Genomic DNA, 17,836 nt, shown 5'->3' with positions numbered 1-17,836 from the left:
TTGCTGTGGTCTTCACTAAGCCCCCCAGCTATTAACCAACTTTAACCCTTTCTCCTCTGCACAAAGAAATGATGTTGCTGGCCCTTGCTTCTTCACTGCTTCTTTCAGAAGACCAATGAATGTCAGTCCGCATTTATGTTTAAGCTTCTCAAATGCTTCTATTACATTATCAGCCTCCCAATTCACCATGGGCTGGAGCACAAAGCAGAATCTTACTGGCCGTTCACACCACACTCTTGCTGCAGCAAGGTCAGAGAATTTGGCGGCCAGCCAAATCTTCTTTCATTGCGGCATGATGGAAAATCGATGATTAGAAAATCCTTCTGGCATGAATGGTGGTAAGATTCCAGCCACAGTGTTTATTGTTATGATAGCCATTTCATTTTTGCACTATTAATTCTATTTACTGTCTCCCTGGCATCATTTAGATTGACTTTTCAATCTGATTCAGAATTGAATGTGACCTTTTACTCACTGATGCCCACCACTGCGATGTCAATTTTTAAAAATTCTTTCTTGGGAAAGCAACATTTGCTGCCCATTCCTCGAACTGACTGGCTTTGTCACACCATTTCAGAGGCCAGAACAGGTAAGGATAGCAGATTTCCTTCCCTACACAGCATTAGTGAACTAGATGGACCTTTACAACAATCGAGGATAGTTTGATGGTCACCATTACTGTGACTAGCTTTTCAATTCCAGGTTATTTATTGAATGTATATTCCACCAGCTGCCGTGGTGGGACTTGAACTCACATGCCCAGATCATAAGCCTGGGTCCTGGATTATTGGTCCAGTGACGTTACTGAGACACCACTTCCCAATAAGTTCAAAATAATCACACTTTGGATTCAAAATGCATATTTTCATTGGGTGTATTTTTTCAGTTCTCCATATGGCTTTGGACTGATAGGCTGACACATTATTACTTGGCACATGACTGCAGTGCTAAAGTGAAAGTGGCACTCTTGGTCGTATACAATTAGTTCCTAGTTATTTATGAACAATAGAACAACATAATAGAATGTATGCTACAGTTGTATAAAACTCTGTTAAGGCCTCAGCTGAAATATTATATGTTCTGGTCACCACATCTCATGAATGATACATTGGACTTATAGGTGGGGGAGTACAGGTCCACTAGAATGGTTACTGTATGGGTCTTTATTACATAGACAACACTTGTAATCCTGCCAAATTTTCAGGCCAGGAGGTGAAAAAGCTATTTGATTGAGTAGTTTAAGATGATTGAAGGGTTTTTAGGGTAGACAAGGTGAAATTATTTCATTGTGAAGGTGTCCAAAAAAAAGGACATAACCTTAAAGATAGATTTTGTCTATAACCCATATATATTGCTTTATGTTTACTGCAGTTAAACCTGCAAAGAAAAAGAACTATTTGTGATACATGTCCGTACATCATTATGTCAATTTTTGATTACAAAATACACCAGACCTTTATTAAAAAGGCTCTAAACAGCTTACTTTTATTTATTAAAAAGAGCCTAACAGAAATATGTAACAAAAAATGGCTGTGCAGAGCAATATGCCTCTCATTTCTTTTGAGAATAAATGGGATAAATCCTATGGGAAATAAAAGACAGATTACATGCCAGTCTGAGCTCTGTATTATCCTTTACTCAGCATCAGTGCTGTCCTTCATGACATTGTGATGGCTCTCTGAAAAACAAAAGTTAAAGCTTCACCTCACACAACTCAGATAAAGATTTATTGAAACTATTCCTGTTGCCATCGGATTTTAATCCAATCTAGGAAATGAAACATTGAAGCAAGGAATAGTGCGAGGGAACATCATGGCTGCACTAGAAAACTGCTGTGGTGTGGAAAATGAAAGTGTAATATAGCATATGAAATTTGCTAATGACTGAGTACTGCGCTGAGCTAATGCTTACCTTCAGCAGCTTCTTCAGAGCAGTGCTTTCATTGGAAAGGCTGTGCACAAAGAGTGTTTCGAGGATTTGCTTGATGTAGTGAAGAGAATGGCAGATGCAAGGCAAACTTAAAGACAAAGTGGAGGAAGACAAAATTCAAAGGTAATTTGGAAAGGAAGCATACATTAGTGAAGATCTTTGCACATTGCTATTGATTCAGAACTGAAAGTACATTTCTTGTCACTTGAGTTATTATATGAATACTTCAATCTAAGTTTCTGCTGTCCCTCTCACTATATTGATATCTGGCAAGTGAATTTGCTTCTAGAAATTGTCTCCAGTTGGCAGGCTAATGCATTTTACAGAATCCTAACCTCTATTGGAGCCAAAGGCATTAGTCACAGATGGCAATATAATCTCCCAAGGTAAAGGAGAGATCTTTATCTGTCATAAAAGGATCCCACTGGAACACTGGAAAAGAATCTAATCATCCAATTTCTAACCCGCTCATTAACACAGTTCATAACACACACATCTGTCTGATAAGCAGTCATTCTCTCAGGTGGAAGTCAGCCTGTGGCTTAATGATTGTAGCCCTATCCCTATCAGGCAATGCAGAGTTGAAATCCAGTTCTTGACTGCCCTGGCCAATGGCTCTGACACTGGATTCTATGCTGGCATCAAGTGGCAATTTGGGCATTGGGTAAGTGTGGGAACAATACCTCACAAAATGTACCTCACAGAAGGCTTAATCATAAGATAAGTGCTCATGATGTTGGTAGTAGTGAATCGGCATGGATAGAGAATTGGCTACTGGATAGGAAACAGCAAGTAGGAATAAGGGGTTCTTTTTCAGGTTGGCGATCTGTAACCAGTGGGGTTCCACAGGAATCAGTGCTGGGAATACAACTGTTTGCAATGGACGCAATTCCTCCCAGAAAAAAACTAAGTTTCATAATGGCAAGGATACTGGAGCAATCTGCGATGGTCTGTCAGGCACAGTTTGGACTGCAATCGTCTCACACGCAACTACTTTTTTGGAGATCAGTGAGTTGCACATTGGTTTTGGAAGGGATGGGACCTAAACATGCCGGTGAGCCCACCTGCAAAGGGCTCAGGTGCCATTTTGGAAGGGCATCCATATCTTTCAGTGCACTGGGAGACCCTACCACCGCCCCCCCCCCCCACCCCCCCAACTCCATGCCCCCACGGGCATCAGGACACCTCCCTCCCCCACAATCAGCAGCAAGTTGCTCCAAACCTGCTCGACATGGATTGCCAGCATCAGGGCATTGGGGCACTCCCGATGGGTCCTCCTTCCTAACCCCCAAGGCGCCCACCTTTCACGTCCACCCCTGCATGACCCTTATTTCGTGCTTCATCACTGCATGCCTCCTCCTGCACAATTACCCTTCATAGTGCCCCCTCCCCCCGCCCCTTGCATAGACACCCTTGCATAGCCCAACTGTCATACCTCCCATTCAGGCCCCACCCTGTAGGCACTGACAGGTTGCCATGTAGGCAATGCCAGCGTTCCATACGGGCACTGCCATGTAGACACTGCCCAGCCATGCCTCGACTACTTGGGAGGCTTCAATGGTCTCCGAGCTCTCTGACATCGCCATTGTGCTTAGTGGAGATCAGTAGTGATTCTCATCGGGTTCTTGCCATGGCCCTGAGAGCTGGGATAATCTAGCTTCAAACAGGCTATGCCTATTTAAATGCTAGCTTAAATATGCTATTCGATGTCAGACCATTATGAGCACTGTGAGCAGTCTCCATAACATAGAATTCCTACAGTGCTGAAGGAGGCCATTCAACCTATCCAGACTGCACTGGCTCTCTGACAGACTGTTTTACCCAGGCGTTTTCCCCGCCCTTTCCCCATGACCCTACATGTTTACCATGGCGAATCCATCTAACCTACATATATGGGGATGGTAAAGGGCAATTTTGCATGGTCAATCCATGTAACCTGCATTTTTTTGGCTTGTAGGAGGAAACTCAAATACCCAGAGGAAACGCATGCAGACAAGGGAGAATATGCAAACTCTGCACACTCACCCAGAGGCTGGAATCAAACCCGGATCCCTTGCACTGTGAGGCAGCAGTGCTAATTATTGTGCCACAGTACTGCCTTTTGGTCCCCTTTTTCAATTAAAATTATTATTTCATTGGAGGCAATTCAGAGGAGATTTACTGGAATGCTCTCCGGTATGGAGAGGTTGTCTTATAAGGAAAGGTTAAACATGCTGGGATCCTACTCATTGGAATTTAGAAGAATGAGAGATCATTTCATTGAAACATTAACCAGAATTCTCCCAAAAAAATTCTAAGGGTTGAATTTATATGAACACTGGAGTAATTCAAGGTTTTTTTCCAATGGGAGTTCAGAGAAGAATCTCCCACATTGTGTGCACTGCAGAGGTCACCAGTATGTCTATAATTAAATATTAGTAGGCAGGGCCTATTCCCACTGGAGAGGTCAGCAGCATAGCGCTGAATGGGTCATTGTGCATGTGCTGATCTGTTAGTGTCAAAATCAATGCATAAGGAGTAGGCCTGCACTGCCAGCTTCCCAATTGCTGGCCAATCGATTGCTGGTCAGTCCTGTGATCCCTGCGTTGCCGCCCCACCCGCCCCGTCCCCCGTTTCCCTCCACACACACACACACACACACACACACACACACACACACACACACACACACACACACACACACACACACACACACACACACAATGGCTAGCTCCTCTCCACTTCGCAGACCAGGTCCAAACCACCACCCAACCTCCCCCACACAGTCCCATCCCCTCCCCCACCCCACCCCCACATGCCTGATGCCCCTTGGCATTGGCATTTTCCCCCTTGGGCAGTGCAGGGGGGCCCAGACTGGCACTGCCACAGTGCCAAAACCCAGCCACCGACCCTCTTCATGACTCCTATTGTCCCCACCCCTTTCACTCCAGCTGGGTTGGGCCAATAGTTCCTATAAAAAAGCGCAGCGTGTTGGGAGAATTGCCCCCATAGGATTCCTAAAGGACTTGACAAGGCAAATGCTGAGAGGATGTTTCCCCCTCATGGCAAAGGCTAGGGCCAGGAGGCATTGTCTTAGAATAAAGGATTGTCAACTTAAGACTGAGTTGAGAAATTTCTTCTCTCAGAGAGTTGTCAGTCTTTGAAATTCCTTGCCACAGAGAGTTACGGGATGGGGGTGGGGGGGGGGGGGGGTGGGGAGTGAGTTTGGGGGGGTTGGGGGGGAGGTGGTAGAGTCCTTAAGTATATTTAAGGCTGATATAGTTCCTTTTCAACCAGTCAGGGAATCAGTCAGGGTTACAAAGAAGGGGACAGGAAAGTGGACGTGAAGATTGTCATTCGATCAGCTCGCAAAGCAGGCTTGAGGGCTGAACAGCTGAACTCCTGTTCCTATTTTTTATGGTCTTATGGTCTTCTATTGGCTGTGTTAGCCCAGACAGCCGTCCAATCATATAGGTCTGAGCACCTTACTGGCTGATACAATGAAGTTTGTCACCATGGAAGGATTGTTCACATCATATCCTGTCAGATTCCTAATCAACTTGCGAATCATTCCACTACTCTACTTTCTGGGACGAATGTAAGGACATGGAAATAAATAATTCTCTCACGGTAAATTGCCGTCGGTGAATCTTGTCCCAAAAGTGGCAAAGGATTAGTTCAAAATTGTCATTGATTTGTTCTCTCTCTTAACTTTATATATTTGGTCTTTACGCAGAGTCACGTTCTGCATCCCCTACTTTGCTGAAGTTTTGTGATAGTCTACCAAAAGTGATGTTTGGCAATTTCAACTGATCTTAGGCAGTCAAACTTCGGGCTGTGTCCAAATTCCAAAGAGTGCCCAGGGCAGGAAATCTGAGCAATGGTTGCAAGTCCACGATGCAAATCAACAATGAAAGCATAGCTTAATCTGCGTGTAACCTATTGCCTGTCATCCCCCCCAAAAATTAAGAAACACGATAATGTTTTTAGAACTCTCACCTTTTGGCAGATATGTTCTTCAGCTTCCAGCAATGCATGTTCTGCCAGCAATTACTCAAGGGTCATTAGTCAATTAACATCTATTTGTTTTGTACATGTCTTCGGAAGTTATTCATGAAACTTGACAGGCCCCAATTATAGAATCACAGAATCATACAGTGCAGAAGGAGGCTATTTGGCCCATCAAGTCTGCACCGACCACAATCCTACCCAGGCCCTATATAATTGCATTAGTCCTGCATTGGTCTACAATATTCCAAAAAGCTTCTTTCGCAAAATCAGTCCACATACAGGAAAATTTTACTTGTCAAGATTGACATCAGTGCTTTTTGTTGGGCATCTAAATAGGTTTTACAAAAAGGCTTTTTTTTCATATTTGAAACTGTTTGATTCCCAGTTTCAGTTGTTTGAATATATCCAATTCAAATTGCATTAGGCAATCTTGGGGTGTAAGATGATGACTGAAACAGCTCAGTGCTACATCCATTTTTAGTCATTAAATGGATGTAACAAAGTCTAATTTCAAAATCAAAATTGCTTCAACTGGTTGCCACAAAACAATGTTACTTTTTAGCCAGGTTAGAAAAGGAGGTGGAAGATAGAAACTCTTTGCTTTTAGGTCCACAGCAGAGAGGGTTGGGTAGAAGAGTCAGCCACCATGTTGAGAATCTGTCTGACCCTAGAGCCATACATTGGGATTATTTTCCAAATTCATGCTGGTAAGGAGCCTTGGCTAATGCACATGATTTACGAACAATTAATTGTTTCGTTGCACATGCATGGCCAGTGTGCTTGGCTCGTTGCCGATAAGTTGAAGTGGTGAAATTGCCTCTTCTGTATGAACAGAAATTTTCAGCTAACAATTTGTGACATAAAGGTGACATAAAATAAATCATTTTACTGGTTTTCAATAGATCTAATCCCACAAGGTTTCAAGTTCTCAGTGGTCTTTCAATGACTAACATTAGATGCGGGGAGGATGTTGTCCATGTTTGGGGAATCTAGAACCAGAGGGCACAGTCTCAGAATATGGGATAGACCATTTAGGACTGAGATGAGGAAACATTTCTTCATTCAAAGGTTAGTGAACCTCTGGAATTCTCTACCACAGAGGGCTGTGGAGGCAATGTCGCTGGATGTATGCAAGAAAGGGATAGATTCTTTTTAGATTTTAATGATATCAAGGGGTGTGGAGAGAAAGCAGGAATATGGCATTGCGATCAGCCATGAGCATTTTGAATGGCGGAGCAGGTTTGAAGGCCTACTCCTGCTCCTAGTTTCTATGTTTATAACTCATTTCTGTCTTTCCATAAACAGCTTATTTTTCAGGCAATATTTAATCAACAGGACCAATGCAATTGGGGCCTATCAAGTTTCATTAATAACATGCACTTCTCCAGACATGTACAAAACAAATAGAAGTTAATTAACTAATGACCCTTGGGTAATTGCTGCCAGAACATGCCTTGTTGGATGCTGAAGAACATATCTGCCTAAAGATGAAAGTTCTGAAAACATTATAGTGTTTCTTGATTTTGGGGATTGAGAGGTAATGAGCTAATGCAGAAAGGTAGGTGGGAAAAAGACAGCATTGAAGGTAGTGACACAGAAAACATTTATTCACATTCTCCTAACCGGATTATGTCAAAGAACTACAGTACATTATAATTCTTTTCTCAATTCTTAAATATTTGCTTTCCCATCTTACATTTTAGAGTTACTTCTGTATACCGTTCCCTCAACCAAGTGTCCGTAATTTGACCCCGAGCAAGCTCCAAATGTTAAAGCTTCCCGAAATACTTTGAAACAGTAGCTTAAAATTAAATTGTCCACACTTGGCAGATAGCATGTGGAGGGAAACAAGTTAAAATCATGCAAATTATTCATCCCCTCTAATCCTGTTGCCATCCTGCCATGTACCAACATTAACCTGTTGGTGAGCCTCTTTGAAGCCAGATTCTGGACCAGAAGAGACCCAGGAAGAAAGTTTTTAAAGTTTTAATTGACATACTCTTGGGGGCTAGCAGAAGCTTAAGTCTTCATGTGTCTCACAAAAAAGCCTTGAGCCTCCTGTGTGCCAGGCTATTCATTGCAACTCTTGGGGCTGAATTTTATGGCCCTCCATTTTGCATAGTTTTGGTGGGGGGCTTGTAAAATATGAGGGAGCAAGCCCACTGCCCTCACTTTCACCTCCAAAGTATGGTGGGAGGGAAGGTGCCTGCCTGCCCACCAAGCATTGAGTCTTTAACTACCAAATTAACACGAGGTTAAGGACCTAATCCCATCTCTGTTGCCATAATACAATTGGCGATGGACAGACAAGAGTGGCCAGGCCACCTTTCACCAACTCTGGTGAAAACGTAGAAGGATGGGGAATATGTATATTGGGGTACCAATGTGCATGGGGGCACCCTTGCCCCCCCACCAAGACAAGACTATCATTTGTGAATCACTTGACAATCCCTCCTCACACACCTCCAAAACCTGAGCCCCCCAACTCTCCTTCCTCACATCCCCAGTGTGCCAGATCATTTCCTGTCCAAAACTCTAAAATAGAATCAACATGGCAACCACCTGAAGTGATAAGGATCTGTTTGGAACCAATGTCCTATGAAGTCATTACATAAAAATGTGCAATGATGAAGCATGATGAGGCATAGCAGAGAACAAATCAGATTCATTCCATCTCTTCAAACTATTGCATCTAGGACAAGACCATGGGGAGGCACTGGCTTAGTGGACTAATAATGCAGAGAACCAGGGCCAGATCTGGATGCCCATATTCAAATCCCACCATGGCAGATGGTGAAATTTGAATTCAGTAAAAAATCTGATTGTTGTAAAAAACATCTGTTAGGGGAGGAAACCTGCAGTCTACACGTGAACCCAAATCCTCTGCAAGATGGTTGACTCTCAAATGCAACAAATGCTGGCCCTGCCAGTGATGCCCACATCCCATAAATAAATTTTTAAAAAATGCAAGGATGAAAATAACACAAATCACTGAGGACAATTAAAAAAACTTCCAGACAAAGATGATGTGGGCACATTAGCAGATTATCTTTATTTTTTAGGAACTGATGGGTTCATTTGTATGGATATAATTATTACTAAGCATTAACATGTATTTTAAACAGCTATACTTCTTTGGAGAGGGACTAAAGTACCTTTAAAGGCACATTTCTTTTTTTTCAAATGGATAGCATTAAAAGGATGGCACAGTGGCACAGTAGTTAGCACTGCTGCCTTACAGTGCTAGGAATATGAGTTAAATTCCAGCCTCAGGCGACAGTGTGGAATTTGCACATTCCCCCCTTGGCCTGTGTGGGTTTCCTTTGGGTGCTTTGGTTTCCTCCAACAGTCCAAAGATTTGTGGATCAGGCAGATTGGCCATGCTAAATTGCCCCTTAGTGTTAGGGGAGAGCAAGCAGGGTAAATATGCGGTGTTAAGGGGTTCAGGCCCGGATGGGATTGTTGTTGGTGTAGGCTTGATGGGCCGAATGGCCTTCTTTTGCACTGCAGGGGTCCTATGACATCGCTAGAACTATAGATTCACAGGGTGTAGAAGGAACCCATTCAGACCATCAACTCTCCTGAAAGAACTTTTCATAATCTTGCCCCAACCGTTCTATCTCTGTAACCCCTGTATTTTTACCATGGCTAATCCATATAACCTACACATCTTTGGAACACTACAGCACAATTTAGCAATTAATCCACCTTAATCTGCACATCCTTGGACTATGGAAGGAAACCAGAGCAGCAGGAGGAAACCGATGCAGACACTGAGAAAATGTGCAAATTCCCCACAGACTGAGGCCAGAGGCCAGAATGGAACCCAAATCCCTGGTACTGTGAGGCTGTTGTGTTAACCCCTATCCCACCAGGCTGCCTGGGTGGAAAATGTGTCATGTGACCCAGTCTTAGTTTCACTTTTGCTTTGGGCGGAGCACTCACACAGCTATGAAACTTTCAAGCTTTATATGTACGTTCTCAAGTGCCTCGTCTTAATAAATAAATCCACAACATGTTTATCCAATCCCTTACGATCAGTGGTTGTTACCTTGTGTTTTGTACAGTAATTAGATCCATTATAATAACACAACAAGAGGTACATCAGAAACCTCAGAGCAATAAAAGAAAATGAAAAATCTACTTACTGCACCACGGGGTGGCGGCTGCGATGGTCTATAGCCTCCATATCATACAGGTTTAGTAAGCGAAAATAAAACAGCAGATATATTAAGAGACACCCAGCATATTCTATTAGAAACACCTAAAAAGAGAGGTAATGTATGCCTGTATTATTGGTCATTGTGAGATTTCAGAAAGGTATGCTTGAGAAAAATTGTATCAGGACTTCTATTACTCAGCAGGCAACAGTGAACCTGGGCTGTTGACAAGAGTAAGTCAGTACAATCCCTATATGTTACTTCCATAACCCTGCAATTTATAATTATTTTTCACTTGGGGTTCCCAAGAAGAAGATTGAGAATCAAGTCAGCATGTTATTTTAATTGTCTTTGGCCTGTGAAAACATTTGCCTATTTATTTCCTTCAAAGATGATTTATTAGTTTCAGCCTACCAGGACTAGAGAAGTGGAAAATAGTTGCCATTTGATAGGTGTGCATGGACTAATCTGGGGGTTACCAATCAGGGGTCAGATTTAGACCTCTGGGCCTGGACCCTTTAAAGAACCAAAGTTGAAGCTCCCATGCTTCTGTGTTTATGGAAGATGAATGATTTAAGTGTTTTAGTTTATGAAGCAGGTGAGGATCCTTAATCTTGGTAAAATCTTGGTAATATTCTTATAAACCTCATCCGAACCCTTTCCTCTAGGAGAAGGCAGTCAGAAAATGTAAGAATAAAGTCAACCGTTCCATCAGAAATCTGTTGATTGCAATTATTAAGTGTTAAGGAAATATTGAAACAGCTAACAAAACCTCATTCTATCTTTCTACATATAATTCTTCTGAGAAATGATAGTCTGCCAAAGATGCTCAATGACAGTTATCAGTGCCATAACTGATAGATTAGCATAAAATACTTAGAACAGATCTTCATGGCAGATGTCTGGAGGACAAATTATGGGCAAAAATTCCCTAAGGCAGGAGTTTCTATTCTTGCTCCTCTGATGGGAATTGATACTCGCACAAGAGATGGATTGCTATGAGGGTGGAGGTGCACCGGCTTTACCCTGGCATCCAAGTCAGGCAAATGGTATAGATCCATTTTCAATCTAAAAATTTGCATCAGATTGTCACCCATATCTTAACTGAGGAAAGTATGAAGGGGGTTGGAGGAGATGGATGGCTAGGAAACCACTTCTCATTGTAAAACACCACACCTGGAGTTTCCATGAACATCATACAAATATTGTCCATGAAAAATGTGTGCACTGGACATGTGGTAGGTGAGCACTGAGAATGGGTAGTGGGCATGGACAGCTAATTATTAAACATAGGTTAGATGAATGCTGGATATGGGCCTAGTGGGGGATGCTTCACAAATGACCATTGTGGGGTTGGTACCTTCTTATTACATGCTATTGTGATTCCCCCCTTAATTCATCCACACTATAAAGACAGTTAGCACTGGAGGGCAGATATGATCTGACTTGAGGAATTTCTGAGCTGATGAACTTTTGCTCCATTCCTGAACCTGGAATGTTAAGTCATAATAGACTTTAATCTAGAATCAACTTTCTGATTTGATGGTTAACTGTTCAAATGTGGCATTAGTCAGAATTTGCTTCTTTATCACATTGTGTTTATTTCTACAAAATGAGACAGATGTTGAGTGATCTGGGAGAGTTTTGGGAATCAGAAAACCAGGAATATTGCCCAAAGGATGAGTCTCTTGATGAATTAACATGCATGTCATATTAAGTCTGTCAATGCTGAATATCTTAGCAGAGCAGAAAAAGCAAGAGTAGCAAACAATAGCCTGAAGGTTCCACACCATAGGATGTTAACTTCAGGGCTTACTATGATATGACATCTTCTTGGATTTGGGTGAAGAACAACATGTAAGGCCTTGTTAGTTCCTGTCACCAGTGCTGCAGCAACAGAGCAACATTCTGATTGCATTTGCAACTTCGATGCCACCGGCTTATTCTAGGTGCCAAGAGCAGGCATCACTTGGATGAGACAATATACTGTTCATTGGTGCATCATTGAGATGACAGATGGTCTATTCTGCCACTTGTCAGCATATATCAAGTTCATTTGTGGCTTCAGACACTAGCTGGAGTGGCAAAGCTAATTTAACCATTCGCATAACATTGCCTGAGCATGAGGCCATATTTACTAGTCACACTTGGATTTGAGCTGCAGCAGCATTTCCTTCCATTTTATTAACAGATAAAATTGCTGCACCCTAATTATTCAAATGATATGCAATCATCATCAAAATATTATACAAAGCCTAGAATTCCATATCCCAATTACCAATGCTGTTGTGTATCTTTAAACATTTTTAATGGATGTATGAACCGTTGGACTTTTTAATTTGTTTAACAGTTTGAGTCCCTTAGTCCAACAAAATACTATATTAATAGCATTTACTATCCATCCAATCTAGAGGGCTGGTGAGAAACCAACAGTTTTTGACAGATCTGACCAAAATAATGCTAAGTATACAGGGGCTGTTCAAAATGCATTAATTTAAAAACAAAACCCAAAGTTAGTTTCTGGAAGACAGGAATTACCTACCTTTGATGTTTTTGATAGTACCTCTGTCGAGGTCCCTAAACCTACAAGGAATGGCCTACAAACATTCATGAAACAAAACTATATCTCTAGCCTCTGATCCACGAGAAATTCAACGGAAGAACTCCACTAAACTCACAAAATATACAAGGAATACATGGAATTTCTGCCATTTTTCTGGACTTCCCACAGCTGTTCCAATGTAGCACTTGTGACACAAAGATGAGTGGGAAAGCAGATTGCATGGAGACGCGGAAAGTCTGCAGAGAGATTTGGATAGGCTAAGTGAGTGGGCGAGGATCTAGCAGGTGGAGTATAACGTTGGCAAGTGTGAGGTTATCCACTTTGGAAGGAATAATAGTAAAATGGACTATTATTTAAATGGTGAAAAATTACAACATGCTACTGTGCAGAGGGACCTGGGGGTCCTTGTGCATGAATCACAAAAACTCAGTCTACGAGTGCAGCAGGTGATCAAGAAGGCAAATGGAACGTTGGCCTTTATCACCAGGGGGATGGAGTATAAAAGCAGGGAGTTCTTGCTGCAGTTGTACAAGGCACTGGTGAGGCCGCAACTGGAGTACTGTCTGCAATTTTGGTCCCCTTATTTGCGAAAGGATATATTGGCTTTGGAGGGAGTGCAGAGAAAGTTCACCAGGTTGATACCGGAGATGAGGGGGTTAGTTTATGAGGAGAGATTGAGTAGATAGGGCCTGTACTTGTTGGAGTTTAGAAGGCTGAGGCGGGATCTTATAGAGACATATAAGATAATGAAGGGGCTATACAGGGTAGAGGCAGAGAGATTTTTTCCACTTAGAAAGGAAACAAGAACTAGAGGGCACAGCCTTAAAATAAGGGGGAGTCAATTTAGAACAGAGTTGAGGAGGAACTTCTTCCATCAGAGGGTAGTGAATCTTTGGAATTCTCTGCCCATTGAAGCAGTGGAGGCTACCTCGTTAAATGTGTTTAAGTCACAGGTAGATAGATTTATGATCAATAAGGGAATTAAGGGTTATGGGGAGCAGGTGGGTAAGTGGAACTGAACCACTATCAGATCAGCCATGATCTTATTGAATGGCGGGGCAGGCTTGAGGGGCTAGATGGCCTACTCCTGCTCCTATTTCTTATGTTCTTATGTTCAGGGGAGGTGGTGATATAGTGGTATTATCACTGGGCTAATGATCCAGCAAATTTTTGGGGTCTGCATTTAAATCCCAGATGGTAAAATTTCAATTCAATAAAAAAAAAGTCTATCATAAAAACCCATCTGGTCACTAATGCCGCTTAGGATCCTTATCTGGTCAGGCAGACATGTGACTCCAGATCCACAGAAATGTGATTGACTCTTAAATACCTCCTCACTCAGTTCCAGGACAATAAATGCTAACCCAGCGAATGGTGCCTGCATCCCATGAATGAAGGAAAAATGATGGTCATCAACAAAATATTGCATTGATTCTTGCACCCCACCCCACCCACCCACCATCACCTTTCTCAAGTAAGGACAGAATGCCTGGAATTCTGCTACCTCACCTGCCCTGGAATCAGGGCAGGCAAGGCTCACAGGATGGAAGCCTCCATTGGCCTCAGGCAGGGTCTTACGAGCATCATCCGAGCAAGGTTGTAAAATGCTGGCACATGTCTATATATATAAAATACCTCAGGGCCAGAATTCTCCCATCCTGACCGCCACTGGAATTCTGGTGGGCAGGGCCAGACCACGTAAAGGTCCATTGCAGTCGGGCAGGAATCTCCGGTTTTCAGGCTACGTTGGACAGCTGTCTGACATTTTGTGTGTTTATATGTGTATTTTGCATGCATGTTCCTTTTGGATTTCTGGAGTATGTAATTCAAACACATTACCTGATCATCTGTGCAAACTGACTAGGTGGAAAGATAGCACGATCTTTACAAAAACTGTTAGTTCTCTTGACTGAAATTGTTGACTGTCACCAGCCTCCAGCTTCAGAACTGGATGGATAGTTAACTCTGTTAACCGTAGTACATATGGATCATAACTACACTTTTTGATTTAAATTAATTTATTATTGTCACATGTCTTGGGATACAGTGAAAAGTACTGTTGCTTGTGTGCTATAGAGATAAAACATGCTGTTCATAAAGTATATAAGGGAGAAGGAAATGATAGGGTTTAGAATGTAGTGCTACAGTCAGAGATATAGGGGATGATTCTCCCATTTGGATGCGTTAATATTTTAGCACATTGGACCAGGAGAATCACATGTGGGCTGATTCATGGGATTTGCACATGCATTCCTGACACGTCCACACGTCCAAGCCCCAGATATCTGGCATGATTGGCACCACACTTGAAACTGGCATGAACAGCAGACAAGTCATTTTAATTTTATTTTAATGTAATTTAAATGTCATTATTAGCATCTCCCACCCCGTCAGTGCAATTTCATTCTTGCAGGGTTCAGACTGGCTCCCCATTTACGGGGAGCTAGCGGGAGACCTCGCTGGAGTGAATTGGGGGAAATCCGGGCCCACCAAGGGTCAGGTGGTGGGGGGTGACCCCCTTGTTTATAGGCACCCTGGCAGTTCCAACCTGTGCCCCCAGCACTCCCTAACGGGCAAAGTGCCAGTGCCCAAGGACATCGTGGCACTGCCCATTGGGGGTCCTGCTGCCACTCTTGGAATCAGTTGAGGCTGGAGGTCAGCAATCAGGGCAGGCTGGGGTTGGGGAGGGGGGGGTCTTCCAGAGGATGATCTGGCACCAGTGAGGGGGGCGTCTGCCTCCTGGGCAGGTCTGCCTCAGTTGGGGGAGGGTCTGCTGGGTTGGGGAGAGATTGGAGGAGCCTGCTTCTTGGGGGGGTGGTTCTGCCCCCCATAGGGTGGGGTCTGCAGGAGTGGGGTGGTTTGGGGTGGACCATCACTGCTGAGGAGGCTGGAGATTGGGAAGCTCTGTGACAGTTGTGGGGGGGGGGGGCGGGGTCAGCAGGCTTGGCCCAGGAATGGTTGTGGGGGCCATCGAGCTGGCCAGCGAAGTTCAGGCTGACAGCTTGGGACCACTGCACATACGCAGAGTTCTAGACCTGTCAGTCTCTGGTGTGAATAGGCCCCGCCCCTCTGAGCTTTTAATGATATTCACAATTTTGACCTCTGCATTGTGAAAGATTCAAGTCTGAACTCCCACTGAAGAAACAATTGTGATTTACACCAGTTTTTGCCTGAATTCAGTACTTAGAACTGTTTTGGGAGAATTGCTCCCATCACGTCCATCCATCTTTTGGATTAGGAGCTTCATAGAATCATAGAAATCCGACAGTGCAGAAAGAAGCCATTTGGCCCATTGAGTCTGCACTGACCACAATCCCACTAGGCCCTACCCCCTTATCCTTACATATTTACCCGCTAACCCTTCTAACCTACGCATCTCAGGACACTAAGCAGCAATATTTTTTAGCATGGCCAATCAATCTAACCCGCATATCTTTGGACTGTGGGAAGAAACCGGAGCACCTGGAGGAAACCCATGCAGACACGAGGAAAATGTGCAAACTCCACAAGACAGTGACCCAAAATGGGAATCGAACCCAGGTCCCTGGAGCTGTGAGGCAGCAGTGCTGACCACTGTGCTACCGTGCCGCCCCCTTGAACAGCTTGAACAGAACATGTACAAATCTCGAGTACCCATTAACATTTTCAGTGACAGAAAGTATTCTGGGTTCTCCGGATGTGTGGCACTTGATGCAAAGTGCTATTATACCTTACCGTGATCCAGCTTATTTGTGTCCCAAGATCTCTGAAATATAATGTAATGATGGAGGATACTGCGAGGTTCTTGATGACTTTGGTTTCTTTCAGTAGAGGACCAGCTGTGAACAGGGAAGACCAGGCAGAGCATTATATTAATGTCATCATTCAATAAAGACAGAGTGAACACTGCAAGCATTGCATTACGCAACTGTCAAACTAAGCCAAGATTGGAAAAATGTTACTCATTTAAAAGCATAAATGGTGACCAGATGGAATACAAGGAATGTTTGAAGCCTCCAGATTTTTAACAGGAGGCTTAATGCAAACCTAAGAGGAAACAGAAGAACAAAGGAGCAAGATGGAAAGAGGTAGGGAGGGCTTGTGTGAAGTGTTAACATTGAAATTAACCAGTTGGGTTGAGTATTCTGTTTCTAAGTTGCGAGTCCTCTGTGAATTATTGAAAATAAAAATTATTATGAATTCATAGAATCCCTACAGTACAGAAGGAGACTACCTGGTCCAACAAGTCTGTACTGACCACAATCCCACCCAAGTCCTATTCCCATATCCCCACACATTTACCCTGCTAATCCCCCTGACACTCGGGTCAATTTAGCATGGCCAATCAACCTAACCTACATATCTTTGGACTGTAGGAGGACCCAGTCCCAAACTGAAGCACCCAGAGAAAACACACGCAGACAGGGGGAGAAAATACTGACTCCGCACAGACAGTGACCCGAAGCTGGAATTGAACCTGGGTCCCTTGGGCTGTGAGGCAGTAGTGCTAATTACTGCGCCAAGTTACTGATGCATTCATCAAAATATCTATTTCACCTACCAGGGTTTGGAATCACCCATTAACCTCCTACTTTAAAGTACTATCCAATAAATTTGCTCCAAAAGTAAGTATATGATTTGAGAGTAATTTACCTGTTTCTACATTCCAGGTACATCAAAATACCAGTGGGATGGAGACTTTTTCCATGTGTGATCATGATATACATACAGTAGCAGAATATTTGCCTTCAGTATGACTTATTGATGTAAAGAAGGTGAATTTGACTCAGCAGAGGACAACACCAAGCTGAATTGCCAAGTATCTCAGCACAGATCGGATGAGCCAAGGGGTCTAAAACGTATTATGATTCCAAATGATTTGTGGACACCTACATTCATCAAATGCACCGATAAACACCCACAATTTGTTTATAACAGTAAATTAACTTTATTACATGATAGGACTGGGTATTAATTATTCTTGGATAGAAGCGGTTCAGGAAAGATAAGGAGAGAAAGGAAAGACCTTGTGTGACAGTATTGATGAAACAGTATTAAGGATAGTGGCAGTATTGATGACACTGCTAGAGAGAAAGGATGTCCTGGAAGAATCAATGCAGAATCTATTTGATTAGCATTAAGGAACAAATAGAGGTAAAATTACACCATTGGTTTATTCGATACACAACTAACTAATAGGGAAGACATACAGAAG

The 17,836-nt window shown here is 43.0% G+C and overlaps 1 protein-coding gene across 2 annotated transcripts in view; it reads right to left on the bottom strand.

Annotated features, from left to right (window-relative positions):
- LOC145343407 (trans-2,3-enoyl-CoA reductase-like) overlaps nt 1–17,836 on the bottom strand; it is a 194,461-nt gene that overhangs the window by 96,272 nt on the left and 80,353 nt on the right. For both annotated transcript variants that reach the window (XM_080189630.1, XM_080189631.1), the window contains exons 4-6: nt 16,357–16,460; nt 10,068–10,183; nt 1,912–2,017 (exon numbers count right to left, since the gene is read on the bottom strand). In XM_080189630.1, the coding sequence (XP_080045756.1) occupies nt 1,912–2,017; nt 10,068–10,183; nt 16,357–16,460 (326 nt within the window). The remainder of the gene's footprint in view (nt 1–1,911; nt 2,018–10,067; nt 10,184–16,356; nt 16,461–17,836) is intronic.

The sequence above is a fragment of the Carcharhinus amblyrhynchos genome, chromosome 5 (genome assembly GCF_965287045.1).
Source record: "Carcharhinus amblyrhynchos chromosome 5, sCarAmb.v2.hapA, whole genome shotgun sequence".
Taxonomy (NCBI): Eukaryota; Metazoa; Chordata; class Chondrichthyes; order Carcharhiniformes; family Carcharhinidae; genus Carcharhinus; species Carcharhinus amblyrhynchos.
The sequence above is the reverse complement of the archived record's forward strand: the minus strand, read 5'-3'. Positions and strand labels throughout refer to the sequence as shown.